The sequence below is a fragment of the Microcebus murinus genome, chromosome 14 (genome assembly GCF_040939455.1).
Source record: "Microcebus murinus isolate Inina chromosome 14, M.murinus_Inina_mat1.0, whole genome shotgun sequence".
Taxonomy (NCBI): Eukaryota; Metazoa; Chordata; class Mammalia; order Primates; family Cheirogaleidae; genus Microcebus; species Microcebus murinus.
In genome coordinates this window covers 27,250,057-27,264,649 of record NC_134117.1, presented here as the reverse complement: position 1 = coordinate 27,264,649, position 14,593 = coordinate 27,250,057, and the positions used below count along the sequence as shown (strand labels likewise).

The 14,593-nt window shown below is 35.9% G+C and overlaps 1 protein-coding gene across 1 annotated transcript in view; it reads right to left on the bottom strand.

Annotated features, from left to right (window-relative positions):
* Positions 1–14,593, bottom strand: part of HPSE2 (heparanase 2 (inactive)) — a 244,753-nt gene that overhangs the window by 218,802 nt on the left and 11,358 nt on the right. Inside the window, exons 2-3 of the mRNA XM_076009652.1 lie at positions 8,431–8,604; positions 2,278–2,449 (exon numbers count right to left, since the gene is read on the bottom strand). Of these exons, the coding sequence (XP_075865767.1) occupies positions 2,278–2,449; positions 8,431–8,604 (346 nt within the window). The remainder of the gene's footprint in view (positions 1–2,277; positions 2,450–8,430; positions 8,605–14,593) is intronic.

Below are 14,593 nucleotides of genomic sequence, written 5' to 3'. Positions count from 1 at the left end.
TATCCTCCTTCTCTTGTATCATCTAGCTCTTCTCCTTTCATGGATATATCTCAACAACCTACAAACCTATTCTACTATCTACTAAATTAAAAGGGAAAATGCCATCACCTTCCTTGATTACACAACTCCCTTTGTTTTTCTGTCTGCCATAACAGTAAAAATTCTCCTAAGAATTGTTGTCCGTATTATTTACAACATCTCACACCCCATTCACTCATTTAACTACAGCAGTCCAACTTCTGTTCCTACCAGTCTCCTGAACTGTGTTTGTCAAGGTTACCAACAACTTACATATTGTCAAATCCAAAGGCACTTTCCTGTCTTCCTGTTACTTGACCTCCTGACTTTTGAGCAGTACTCCCTCCTAATTCAAAACTCTCTTTTCTTGGTTTGAGTGCACTGCATTTTCTCCTTTCCTCTCACTTCTGAGGCCATTTCTCTTTTCCTGTATCTCTAAATGTGCAAGTTCCTCAGGGCTCTCTCCTAAGCCTCTGTCTCCTTTTTTACACTCTCTTTAAATGATCTCCTCTATTCCTATGGCTTTAAATTCCATTTTCATGCTAATGACTCCCCAAATTAATATCTCTAATAGAGGTCTTGATCACTTCATTTATATTCAATGATATACTTGACATTTCTATTTAGATTCAATCATAATAAACATAACATGAAAACCAAAGTCATGATTTTTCTACCCAGAACCAGTTATTCCCCAGTCTTCCCATCTTCCTTACAGCAATACCATCTACCCAATTACTTACACACCCCTATGTCATATCATCACACACTTATCCAATATATCATCATGTCCTGTGAATCCTACCTCCAACAATACATTCCACCGCCACCACCCTAGTCCAGGTCCCCTTCATTCTTTCTCTGCACTACTGCACCAGCCTCATCACTGACTTCCCTGCCTCCTCTCTAATCCATTTTCCACAGAGTAGACAGAACATGCTTTTTATATAAACAATCATTTTCATCTAGCTTAAAAACATTCAATTCCCAAATGTACTTAGAAGAAATTCCAACCTGTTTTTATGCCTATAAGCCCCTATGTAACATGACTCCTATTTTTTTTTTTTTTTTGAGAGAGAGTCTCTGTCACCCTGGTTAGAATGCAGTTGACTTCATAGCTCACTGCAAACTCAAACTCCTGGGCTCAAGCAATCCTCCTGCCATAGCCTCCCGAGTAGCTGGGACTACAGACGTATATCACTACACATGGCTGATTTTTCTACTTTTAGTAGAGACGAGGTCTTGCTGTTGCTCAGGCTGGTCTCCGAACTCCTGAGCAATCCTTCCACCTCAGCCTCCCACAGTGCTAGGATTATAGGTGTGAGCCACCACACCCAGCCCTTTTTCTTTTTGTTAATTAACATTTTTATTAAGATAATTGCAGATTCACATGTAGTTGGAAAAACAAAGAGAAATCCCCATACATTTTGCCTAGATTTCCCCAATGGTAACATTTTGGAAAACCATAATATCACAGCCAGAATATTGGCATTGATATAATCCACCAATATTATCCAGGCTTCCTATTTTACTTACACTCATATGTATATATGTGTATTTAGTCCTATACAAGTTTATGACCTGTGTAGGTTCATGTATCTGACACCACAGTCAAGATACTGAATAGTGTCATCACATCCAGGATCCTTCCTGTAGCCCTTTCTAACCATATTCATTGCATCCCCCACCTCTTTAACCTCAGGCAACCAGTAATCTGCTCTCCATTTCTATAATTTTATCATTTCACAAATGTTATTATATAGATGGAATCATTCAGTATATAACTGTATTGGCTTTTTTCATTCAATATAATTTTCATCCAGACTGTCGCATGTATCCACAGTTTGTTCCTTTTTATTGCTTTCTAATTCAACTCTGCTGGCCAAGATTTTGTAAATCTTCACTCTCTGTAAGAGGTCACTGGAATAGATTGAGTAATTTTTTTGCGTTTTTTAAAAATATTAAATGATGCTACGAAGTACTGTAATATTAAATGTGTTATTTCAACAATGCTTCCCCTCCAACCCATCCTAGAGATTGTGATATCTCATCACTCTCTGCTGACCATGGAAGGCCTTGAGAGCTGAGAAGTTCTTCCACTGTTTCAAAGGGAATCTATGATTTAGAGGGGGGGAAGCCACTATGGAAAAAGTCCTTTTTTTCTTTGTAAGACCAAAAATAAGCAGGAAAAATACAAATACATTAATTCATTAGATTTAATTAACAACATCATAAGAACAGCTAAATAATCTGACCTACCCATCTAGGAGGGCAATGACGTTCTTCCTGGGCCGCCCAATATTAGGGCCATACAAGCTGGCTCTGGAGTAAATCCGGATGGGCTGCAACAGGCTCTTCAGCTGGATGTAATCCTTTCCCAACTGGCTGCCATTTACTGCCCGGCCATGCATAGTCCGATAGTTATTTGGCTCTAGATTAAAAGCAGGCATGTAAGTCAGAGTTGAGAAGGTGAGGCTCTGCCAACAGATTCCTGGCCACAGAAAAAGACTCTGCCTTTTTCTTAGCAGTATGAATAAAATAACCAAAACAGAGGGTGTGAATTATCTTAACTTGAGAAGCCACTCAAACAAAAAGCTACCAGTGCCATCTTTCTATCCCATTAGTTTTCAAAGTAATCTTCACAAAAGATCACCTAATCCACAACAGAGACCATATTGATTTTCAGGTGACACTTCATAATGAACAGTGTACTGGATTGAATAGTATCCTCCCTCCCAAATTTATGTCTACCAGAATCTCAGAATATGGCCTCATTTGGAAGTGAGATCTTTGAAGATGTAATTAGTTTAGTTAAGATAAGGTCATATTGGAGTTGGGTGGGACCTAAATCTAATGACTGCTGTCTTTATAAGAGAGAGGAAGTAGAAGTTCAGATATATAGATACACAGGGAAGAATGCTATGTGACAATGGGGACAAAGGTTGGAGAGATGCTGCTATGCTAAGGATTGCTGGCAGCCACCAGGAGCTAGGAGAGAGGCATAGAATAGATTCTCCCTCAGAGCCTTCAGAAGAAACCAATGCTGCTGATGCTCTGACTTCAGAATTCTGGCCTCCTGAACCTTGAGATAAATTTCTATTGTTTTAAGCTACCATTTAAAAAACAAACCATAGGGTAGTGAAAAAAGTATCTTGCTTTCTATTAGAATTCCCAAGGTTCCTGACATAGATTTAGCACTTACTACTGCCTTCAGCAATTCACGTCACCTCTCTCTGTTTTCTATACACTACTTACTTTATTGGGCACTTTATTTAGCATTTTGAGGTCCAAATAAGAGTCCATTTGGAAATGTTATTTAAACTAAATACTATGCAAATGTAGGGTGACAATATTGTTGATAATTACAAATATAAACCTCTTAAGGAAGTAACCCTAAGACTTTTGTCATCAACCAGTGGCTAGTGGTAGCAAATAAGCATTGTTATGCCTTCTAAAATAAAAAGATAAATGTATAATATTCTTTTTTTCGGTAACAGCTTTATCATTCACATACCAAACAATCTACCAATTTAATGTATATAGTTCAATGGTTTTTAGTATATTCACACAGTTGTGCAACAATCACCATAACAAATTTTAGAATATTTTAATCATCTCAGAAAGAAACCCCATGCCCGTTAGCAGTTACTCCTCATCCCTCATAAGGCTTCCCAACCCTAAGCAATCATTTTCTGTAGCTATAGATTTGTCTATTCTAGGGGGTGCATATAAGGGGAATCATACAATGTGTGGTCTTTTGTGTCTGACTTCTTTCATTTAGCATAATCTTTTCAAGGTTCACCCATGGTCTAGAATGTGCCAGTACTTCATTCCATTTTGTAGGCAAATAATATACAAGTGTAGGCATATGCCACATTTTATTTATCCATTCATCAATTAATGGACATTTAGGTTGTTCATGCTTTATCAACATTCATGAGCAAGTTTTTGTGTGGACAAATATTTTAATTTCTCTTGGATATACACATAGGAGTTGAATTTCTGGGTTACTTGGTAATGGTAACTTTATGTTTAACTTTTTGGGGAACTGCCAGACTGTTTTCCAAAGTGGTTATACCATTTGACATTTCCACCAGCAGTGTGTGAGCATTCCAATTTCTCCATATCCTTACCAACATTTGTTATTTTCATTTTTTAAATTTGGCCATCCTAAGTAAGTGTGAAGTGGTATTTAATTGTAGTTTTGTTTTTATTTGCTTGTCCATGATGGCTGATAATGCTAAGCATCTTTTCATATGCTTATTGGTCATTTGTATTTGTGTATCTTCTTTGGAGACAGGTCTATTCAGACCCTTTTCCCAACAATATTCTTTTAATTGCTTCTTGTGTTGTCCTTAGTATGAGTGAAACAGCATAACACATTATATACTTCTAAGAACTGGGTCATCATGGCTCAGTCTTTTTTTCCTTAATTAATAGACTCCCTTTATTTTTATTTTTTAGAGCAATTTTACGTTTATAGAAAATTGAGCAAATAGTATAGAGAGTTCCCATATGGTTTCTCATTTTTCCCTTCCCCTCCTCTTTTGTCCTTTTCTTCTTCCCTAACCATCAATTCTCTGAAAATATAGCTCTCTAAAGCTCTGAACTTCATAAATAATTAGCAATGTGGTTCAATCCTGTGTTTTGCTTTCACAAGGCTGTAACTGTTATATATATACACACATACACACAAATATACAAAGTCAAAGTATATAAATGTACATTTATACATTGTACATAATGTACATAAATAAATCATACATTTATCCACACAAACAGACTAAAAACTTAATAAATATTGAGCAAATGAACGAATACAGCTGGGCTGCCAGAATCATCAGAATCATCATTTCTAAAGGGCTAAACTTTCTATGGTCAGAAATTTGATTTTACCAAATCACCCAGTAGACAGGCTCCAGGCATCTGAGTCATATAAGTAATTCTCAAAAGAGAATAATGGTGAATGTATAGAGGTTAGGTGTAGGCATGAATATATGACACTGATTCAATAATTAATTACAGTGGCTTTTACTTGCTTATAGAAATGGACAGATCTATTTGGGAGCAAATTTATAATTCATAATGTAGTACAGTGGTCATTCAATTAGAGGTATTGCATTATCTTAAGGGAATTTTTGTTGTTAAGTATAGCCCTCTACAGGACACTGTTTTTCCCTGGAGCAGAGTTGGACTAGAATTTTTATACACTTCCAGAATTTGAGTCCCAGCTTCAATATGCCCCCAGTTCTAACTTTAGATTCACCAATGGTAGAAATATAAAAAATTACAATTATTATATGAATCAGTTACAGAGTTTACAATTTATGAACATTTACAGAAACATTTTTTATCTATGGGATGTAATTATTTAAACTCTTGTATCAAGAAAGTCACTCTTTCATAGACTTTGGCATTCTAAACTTTCCCAGTCGTTGCCTCTTTATACTAGGTTTATCTTGCTTTTGTGGTCTGTGCCCATCCACTGATTTCAAAGGAGAAGGGGAAAAAAGTAGGTTAGTCACTTGAAGTTTAGCCATTCTAGCAGAAACAACCAATGAAATGCCTACGTTGGTTTTTCCAATGCTACATTTGCTCTGGAGATAAAATACTTGTTAACAGGGTATGGGGCTATGGAAGGATGAGTGATAAAAGGCCTGAGCAGTTCTAATGCCCCTCCCTAAATATGGATATAATGATTAAACTATTACCTCTGTCCAAAGACATAAGGTTACAAAGAAGAAAATGGATATAAGATTGGAGAAACAAGGCTAGGCCAGGAGGATGACCATAGATAATTTTTGAAGGGTAAAGGCTGAATACACATCATGGAATAGTTGTGAGGAGAACACTATACATTGGGTATTTTAAGGAATGTGATTCTAACACAAGAAAATTATCAATAGTTGCAAAATGAATTAAAGAAACAGCAAAATAAATCTTCTTTAAACCTTAAAATGTAAGTTGAGTTAGATAATTATCTATTAAATTATATAAAAACAGATATGTACTTTTAAAAAGAAAAGGGAAGAGAAAAATCCTAACCCTAGACTTCCTGACTAGATTTAAAAATCACCTATAGAAATGCTCACAAAAACATTACTGCATACTTTCCACTTCATAGAGTTTTCAAATTCATGAATTTGGTTATTTTCCTATCTATTCCTATTGTCTCCTCAATGACAGTGCCTTTCTCCTCCCCCAAAATGATTCTTTGTTTTTGTTAAGCTCTGAAGAGCCACTTAAAAGGATGATGATGGGTATTAAGTGTGGTGTAGCTAAGGTGACTAACATTCTTTTAATGTAATTAGCTCCATCTCCAAACTATTTAACATAGTTTGAGAGAGGAGGGAGATGGGAAGAGGCAAGCTCTCAGCTGTTTGAAATAGATGAGTGTATATAGAAAGATGTATATATTCTCTCTTCTCACTCACCCCTACCACCAAATCACCCCAATTATACCAACTGAAGATTTATTTAGTTTAACAAGCTTCCACACTCAGAGATGCCAAAAACTCTACATTTCTAATTATTCCCATCAATCACTTGTAGATAAGTTTCAATTGCTTTGGATTTATCTGTAACTACTTGAAGTTTTTTTACAAACCAGTTTTATTTAGGCAGCACAATATTTTTACATGGAAAACAAACAACGCCTTTTGGCATAGCATGTATTCTCCAATTCAGCAGAAGCTTACCATTCCTCAGCGTCTAATACTCATTTTAAACATTATGCATAATGGGCCCCTCATGGCAGGTATAATGCCCTATTCGAAGATATTTTGCTCTGTTTGCAGTCTGATATTGAAGCAAAGGAAGGTTAGGTGGGGTGATCAAGAGTAGAGAAAATATCAAAGAATGTCAAAAAGCATGAAATAGAAGATAGGAGGGGAAGGGATCACTAAAGGACTTTGCCAATATGCAATAATTTTGCCTGGTTCAAAGTTGATCACACCATCCCTGCTTTTATTGTGGAATGTATGATATCAAACTAGTTTGGAATATGAAAAAATCTCAGGTTACCCCAGTTCTACCTCCTACAGTCAGAGTATCTTCAGTTCAATTCAATAGGCCTCCATTTGGTCCCTAACTCTTCCCAAATTTCCCTCACTTCAGCTAAGGAAGAGACAAAAGCGAAGTAAGAGCTAAGAAACTGGAGGTACATTCCAGTTAATGACTACTGATAGGAAAACAGGACATTTTATTCTTATAAGACCCTTGCCCTTTTATTATGAAGACTTCAAATTCCAGAATGTATTTAATATGTATGTGAGCATGTGCACAAACACACTCATACACAGTGCTCCAAACAAATATCAGTTAGCTACAGGCATGCAAGGCCATGGACAAAAATGTTGGAATCAATTTGTATCAGTAATTTTAAGAGAATTCTTGTTTTTTCAGACTCAATTGTTTTGTTCTAAGATTTACCAAAAAGTCTTAGAGAATTAGAAAATTTTTAGATTTATTCTATCTATAATTTTAACTGTAATACATTTTGATTGACTCAATATTATAGTCATAAATTTTACAGAATAACATATATAATACATAAATATATATTGAGAAAATAGCATGATTTAGGAACTATTTCTCTAAAACCTTTTCCATGGACTATTGTTCTATGAAGGAATGATAACTTATGCTACAAACACACACAAACACACATACTCTCTCTTCAATGATTAAATAGGACTGGCTATATAATTTGCAGGGCCTCATGCAAAATAAAATTATGGGTCCCCTTGTTAAAAAATTATTAAGAATTTCAAGACAGTGACAGCAGAGAATTAAACCAAACATGGGTCTCTTTTAAGCATGGACCACTATGTAACTACACAGGTTGCACACCCCTAAAACCAGCCATGGTTAAATGATTTAAGAAATGCGGGGTTAAAAAATGTTAAGATTTTTAAACATTTCTTTGCAGCAAGACTTCTCAGAGCCTTTTATATGCTAATGTGCACTGTGAACCTTCAAGAGGTTCATATACTGTATAGTACTCCTCAAATATATTTGAACAAAGCTATTTTGAATTATTGTTTTATAAGGATCATCTTGTAGGACCAGTGTTCCACAGAAGACACATTGTAAAATGTAGCTCAGGCTGTGCAAATAGGTTGTAATATCAATTTGTTAGTCATAAATCACTATAGTTTTCCCACTTTTTGTGGCATTTTCCTCATATTTGGAATGAAGTAACTAGAGATAATTACAGATGCAAATAGTGTCTATTCTACTGTCCTTCACTATTCGGTCTCTTACCATTTGGATGATCAACTCAGTGGCTAAACATCCCAAATGTTTTCTGGGCCAGTATACTAGGGATGGTCTAACTGAGACTATATTACAAGCCAACTTATTTTTTCCCCTTAATCATGTCAATTCAGAGGAAATAACATCCTTACTTACCATTACCCAGTTCCCAAGAAATGTTGTACTTTTTGCTGGCGCTGTACTTCAACAGACTCAGGGCACTAGAACTGTTCCAGGAGTTATTGGGATTACGACGCAGTGCATTTAGAGCAAATATCAGGTGGAGTCCAGAACAATCAGCAAAGTTATAAAGTTTGTCTAGAGACCTGGCTGGGAAGAAGCAGAGAAAGGCTTGTAACTTTCAAATCAACATTCCAACCAAAGGATAATATTAGCTACTACAAAAAGCCTTTCTATGAGCTTCCCACTAATAAGGAATTACACAGTCAGGCTTCTAAAAGGGACTATTACCTTTTGGGCTGGGGTATATTTCAAGGTGATTTTAGAAAGCAGCACACAGAACTCCAGACAGAGGTTGCAAATTGGCAACCAAGTCTAGTTCATGGTATGTTTTATTTATTAACAAAAAATTGAATTGTTGATGTTTAAAAATGGGAAGATTTCACAAAGTGGCTGGATTTCTAACTTTTCTTGAAAAGTCAGAAGATCTGGCACTGCTGGGTCTATCTTCCTGCAAAACATGATAGAAATAGTGTCATGGTACAGGCCAGGAAAGATGACTCACTAATGAGTCTTGGAAAATAGCAGGACTTCCAAAAAATTTCACTCAAGTCCACATTTCTAATATTTCTGACAATGGAAATACTATAACCATTACTATAAATACGTTCATTGTCAGGTTGGTCCCATATATGATTAACTCTAGCACCATGGGTCTCCCGTATCTCAATCCTTCATTTCTATTGCCACTGTTATTTTTCTGGCCTCATTTCTACTTATATGAGTTATTACAATGTCTGTACTTAACTGTCTTTTTCTAGATTCTTCCTGTCTTGCTAATTCATCTTCCCCCACTCACCCCCATCCAGTTTCACTCACTTCTCAAAATCCTAGTGGATTTTCAATATCCTTTTCTTCCTTAGTTCAAGGCCTTTACAACTCACCCATAATCTTTCCCCTAACTTTAGCTGTCTCTGATTCTCGCAGTGAGTTCTTTGTAGGTGTCAGTCATTTTTATTTATTACAAAACTCCCTGCCCCATTGACCTTTGCTCTAATTATTCTCCTCATTTGGCATGTCCTTATTCCTCTTTTAAACATATCCAGATTTTGTCTTTTCAGGAAGCATTTCTCAAGGTATGAATAACATGATTTTAGGTGGTGTATAGTTTTGAAAAGATTTTTAGGTGAATAATTACATATAGGGGTTCACATTATCCTTATATTCATTAAACCTAACGCAGAGTTTCTAAAATGGGGTTCTATGGAACACTAGGGTTCCAGAAGAGGTCACTAGGGATTTTGTAAGAGATGATCCAGAATGACCAAAGTGCCCTATTAGCAATTTTGTTATGGTATTCTAGTCCTTTAAAGTAGAACCATCATCATTTGATGGAGTCCATTATCAGTTTTTGAAGTTGGATATAGGGAGGCTGCCATTTCAACCTTCTCACATGTAAGAAAGTATTTTTTAAGAAGCATCAAGAATGAGGACAGAAATTGTCTCATTTCAGTTGAAAACTAAATTAATGTCAACTTATCTCACATTCTGCCAAGAATTTAGTAACTTGGCAACAACAAAAGGCATAGATTTCACATTAAAGAAATAAATTTAATTATTTATTTTTAGTTCCAAAATAATAATTAAAATTAAAATGCACTCATAGCCCTATTAAAGTATCATTAAACCAGCACATATGTATAATGATTTTATAATTATCTACATACCACTCAGTAAGAAAGTGGTATTTTTTCAAAGTCATATAAAATTATATCTTAGGCTATAATTTTATTTATGTTGCTCTGACATATAGTTTCAGATGCTTTACTTTTAACATCGTAAATACATTTTTCATATTCAAAACATTAATTAAACTAAATTCATAACTTTTCTTTAAATTAAACCTAACAAGCCTACCTTTAGATAATTATATACCATTTTGGCTTAAATCAATTATTATATACCATTATATACCAGTAATTATATACCATTTTGGTTTAACAAACATCAATTATATTTGGCTCTTAAGTTTTTTCAAATTCATGAAAAGGAAAAAATGGAAATAATTTCAAGAAAGAAAGTTAACTATTCTTTTGTTCATTTCAAGAATGGTTGTCTATGTGCACAAATGGAAATAACATTCAACAAAGATTAAGCAGGAGGGACTGGGGAGGAGGGGATGGATAAATTCACACTTGAGAGGTACAATGCACACTATCTGGGAGATAGGCACACTTATAACTTTGACTCAAATGGTACAAAAGCAATTTATGTAACCAAAACATTTGTATCCCTGTAATATTCTGAAGTTAAAAAAAAAAGAATGGTTGTCTAAAAAGTTACTTTCTTTTCTCTTTTATGAGACAGAGTCATGCTCTGTGACCTGGGCTAGAGTGCTGTGGCATCAGCCAAGTTCACAGCAACCTCAAGCTCCTTGGCTCAGGGGATCCTCCTGCCTTAGCCTCCCAAGTAGCTGGGACTACAGGTGTGTGCCACCATGCCCAGCTAATATTTTCTATTTTTAGTACAGACAGGGTCTCTTACTCAGGCTGGTCTCAAAATCTTGGCCTCAAGCAATCCTCCCACCTCAGCCTCCCAGAGTGCTAGGATTATAGGCATGAGCCACTACACCTGGCCTAAAAAGTCATTTTTCATTTTAAATAGTACTTGTATTTACCATATACTACATATCATAACTCAATAGCATTCATACAATAGAAATTTGTGATGAGAATTTTAGGCCTCCTTGGAGGCCTAAATACGAAAAAATCTAGTAGGAAATGTTTAAAAAGGAACAACTGAAGTTTCTTCTATCTATATCATCAGAGTCAGTATTCTTTGTGGGGAAGGGGAAACCATACAAAGGAATAGGCTAAGAAACTGGCAAAACTAAACAGATTCTGAGGAAAATATCACTATGTATTTAAAACATTGGCAATTATTGGATTATTAGATCTACATCTAAATAATCACACTAATTAATATACTATGAGCTTTAGATATAATAATTTTTATTCAGAAGTCCCCTAAGACTTGAGAATTACTATTATAGATTACTCAAAAAAATAATCTGAATACAAAAAGATTAAGAATGGTCCATTTTGAAGTCATTTAATATTTATTGTGACATGAAAATTAATTTTTTGAAAATTAAATTATTTTATCAGGAAAAAATTCTCAATATTCAATTAAATAACATTTTGTTTATCCAAATTCTTCACAGTTAAAATGAAAGCTTATACTTTATTAAGTATGTAATAAAATATAGTTATTTTCACAATTTTTCATTTATAAACTACAATCCTTGTCAAATATCTGTATCAAAATTTTTTGTTTGTTTGTTTGAGACAGTATAAAAGCAGTCTGGTAAGAAACTGAAAGGGGTAAAGAAGAGATCTGTTTACAGTAATTATTGGTGGTTTAAGAGATGTGCTCTATAGTTTATTAGAAAATATACATATTTGAATATATAGAATTTAGTAGATACTCAACAAATGTAATCTTCCTTGGAATATTTGCTCAAGTTTCATCTGAGCAGGTGGATACTTAAAGATGACTTTCTACTCTCTCCGCCAGAGGGGGCCAATGCCTCTATGTCTTCTAGTCAGGTTGCCTTGACATTTCACAAGAATATAATTGTAAGGAGTACTGTCTAGCAGGCAGCTGACGATCAAGAGCTTGGGCTTGAGAGAGATGTAAGACTGAGGCTTGGGAGTCATCTATAAAGTGTCGATAGTTGATGGTGTGAAAGTTCTCGAGACTTCTGAAGGACAAAATGTAGAAAGACAAAACCTTAAGAAAGGTCCATATACAAGGGTCAGGGATAAGAAAAAATAGGCAAAGAAGAAAGAACCTAGATATGCAATCTTAAAGACCCTGCAACAAGATGTTGGTCAATAACTGTTAGTGTTAGTGACAAAATGAAGAGAAAAAGGACTAAGGAAAAAAGTAATTAGATTAATGAAACAGTGAGTTTAGAAACTAGATTTAGAGTGGGGATGAGAACCTAAGAATGAGTATATGGAGAACAAGAAATAGATTCTGGCATAGTCAACTTATCGAAGTTCCGTGGCAATAAAAGGAAAAAAGAACAAAATAGTAACTACAGAAGCATCAGAGATTGGCTTAAAAAATTCACGAACCAAGAACCCTTTTTATCAAAAAGACATTTCTTCAGTGAGGGAAATCTCAGCTTTATATTAGGAAGAAACAGATAAGGCTCAATGAATTCACACTAGGATATGAATAATAGATTAATTTCTTTAGATTCCTCAGGACTTAACACTTTAAAAACAAAAAAAGCAACAAACAATATATAGGATATTGATTAACTCATTGATTTATTCAAGAAATATTTATTGAGCAGTTACTACCATGTTTCCCCGAAAATAAGACAGGGTCTTATATTTATTTTTCCTCAAGAAGACACTCAGGACTTATTTTCAGGGGATGTGTTTTTTTTTAAGTACAGTATAACAATGTATATTTATTCAAACATAGTTAAGTCGTCTTCTTCAAGAACATCATCATAGTAAAATGGCAGCCACAGCTTACTTTCTTCCCTGCTGGGACACATAATACCTAAAGCAGAGCATCCCGCTCCTCACTTCGCTGAGGAGACTTTCCCCTCAAAGCCTCAGGAGCAGATACTCACAGGATGGCCGGGACCTGACAGGGGGAGCCTGACCTTGTTGGCGGGGCTGCCCGCACCTTTCCGGTCACCTCTGGGATAGTAGCTGTCACGATGGGGCAGATGAGAAGGGCTGCTCACCTTTACCGCTCTGCGACGAAAGGCATGGGCTGTGCAGATACGGTGCGTAGCCACGCCCATCACTAGGTCTTATTTTCAGGGTAGGGCTTATATCGCCCAAATGCTCAGAAATCCTGCTAGGGCTTATTTTATGAGTAGGTCTTATTTTCGGGGAAACACAGTATGTGCCAGGCACTATTATACATCATATATACATACAGATGATCCCTGACTTATAGTGGTTTGACTTAATGATTTTTCAACTTTATGATGGTGGCTAAAGCAATACACATTCAATAGAAACTGCACTTTCTATACTGATATAACTATTCAGTTTTTCACTTTCAGTGTACTATTCAACAAATTACATGAGATATTCAATGCTTTATTATAAAATAGGCTTTGTGTTATATTACTTTGCTCAACTGTAAGCTAATGTGTGTTCTGAGCAAGTTTAAGATAGGCTAGGCCAAGCTACAATGTTCAGTAGGTTAAGTCTACTAAATGCACTTTTGACTTAATGATATTTTCAATGTATGATGGATTATAAGGACATAACCCCATGTAAATTGAGGAGCATCTTGTGTGTGTGTGTGGGAGGGGGTGTATAGCAATGAGCAAAACAGAAAACAGACCCTACCCTCATGGAGGTTACATTTAGTGTGGCTAGTGGAGGAGGTAAAGCAAAATAGGGAATAGGTAAAACCTATAGGAGTTGGTACGCTATTTTAAATATGCATCACCAATAAGGTACCATTTGAGCAGAGACCCAGTAGAAGTAAGGGAGTAAGTCAAGTATATAACTATGGAAAGCATTCCAGGCAGAGGATATTGTAAGGCAAAAGGCCCAAGACAGGTATGAGACTGATAAATGTGAAGAACAAGAAAGAGGCCAGTGTGGCTGGCCCAGAATGAGAGGGAGAGCAGTAGGAGATGAGGTCACACTGGCAGCAGGGCCAGATCATGCAGGGCCTTAGTGGCCATTGTAAGAACTTTGGTGTTTACCCTGAATGACACGGGAAACCACTAGATAGTTTTGAACATGACCCAACTCACATCTTTTTTTTTTCTGGCATATTATGGGGGTACAAATTTTAAGGTTTCAAAAAATGCCCTTTCAAAAAACTCCCACAAGTCTGAGTTTCTAGCGTGACCATCCCCAAGATGGTGCACATCTCACTCATTATGTGTGTATACACCTGCCTCCTCCCCCCTCCCACCTGCCCAATACCCTATTACTTTAGTTCTTATGTGTCCACTTGGGTGCTGCTCAGTTAATACCAGTTTGCTGGTGAGTATATGTGGTGCTTGTTTTTTCCATTCTTGGGATACTTCACTTAGTAGTATGGGTTCCAGCTCTAACCAGGAAAATACAAGATGTGCTATATC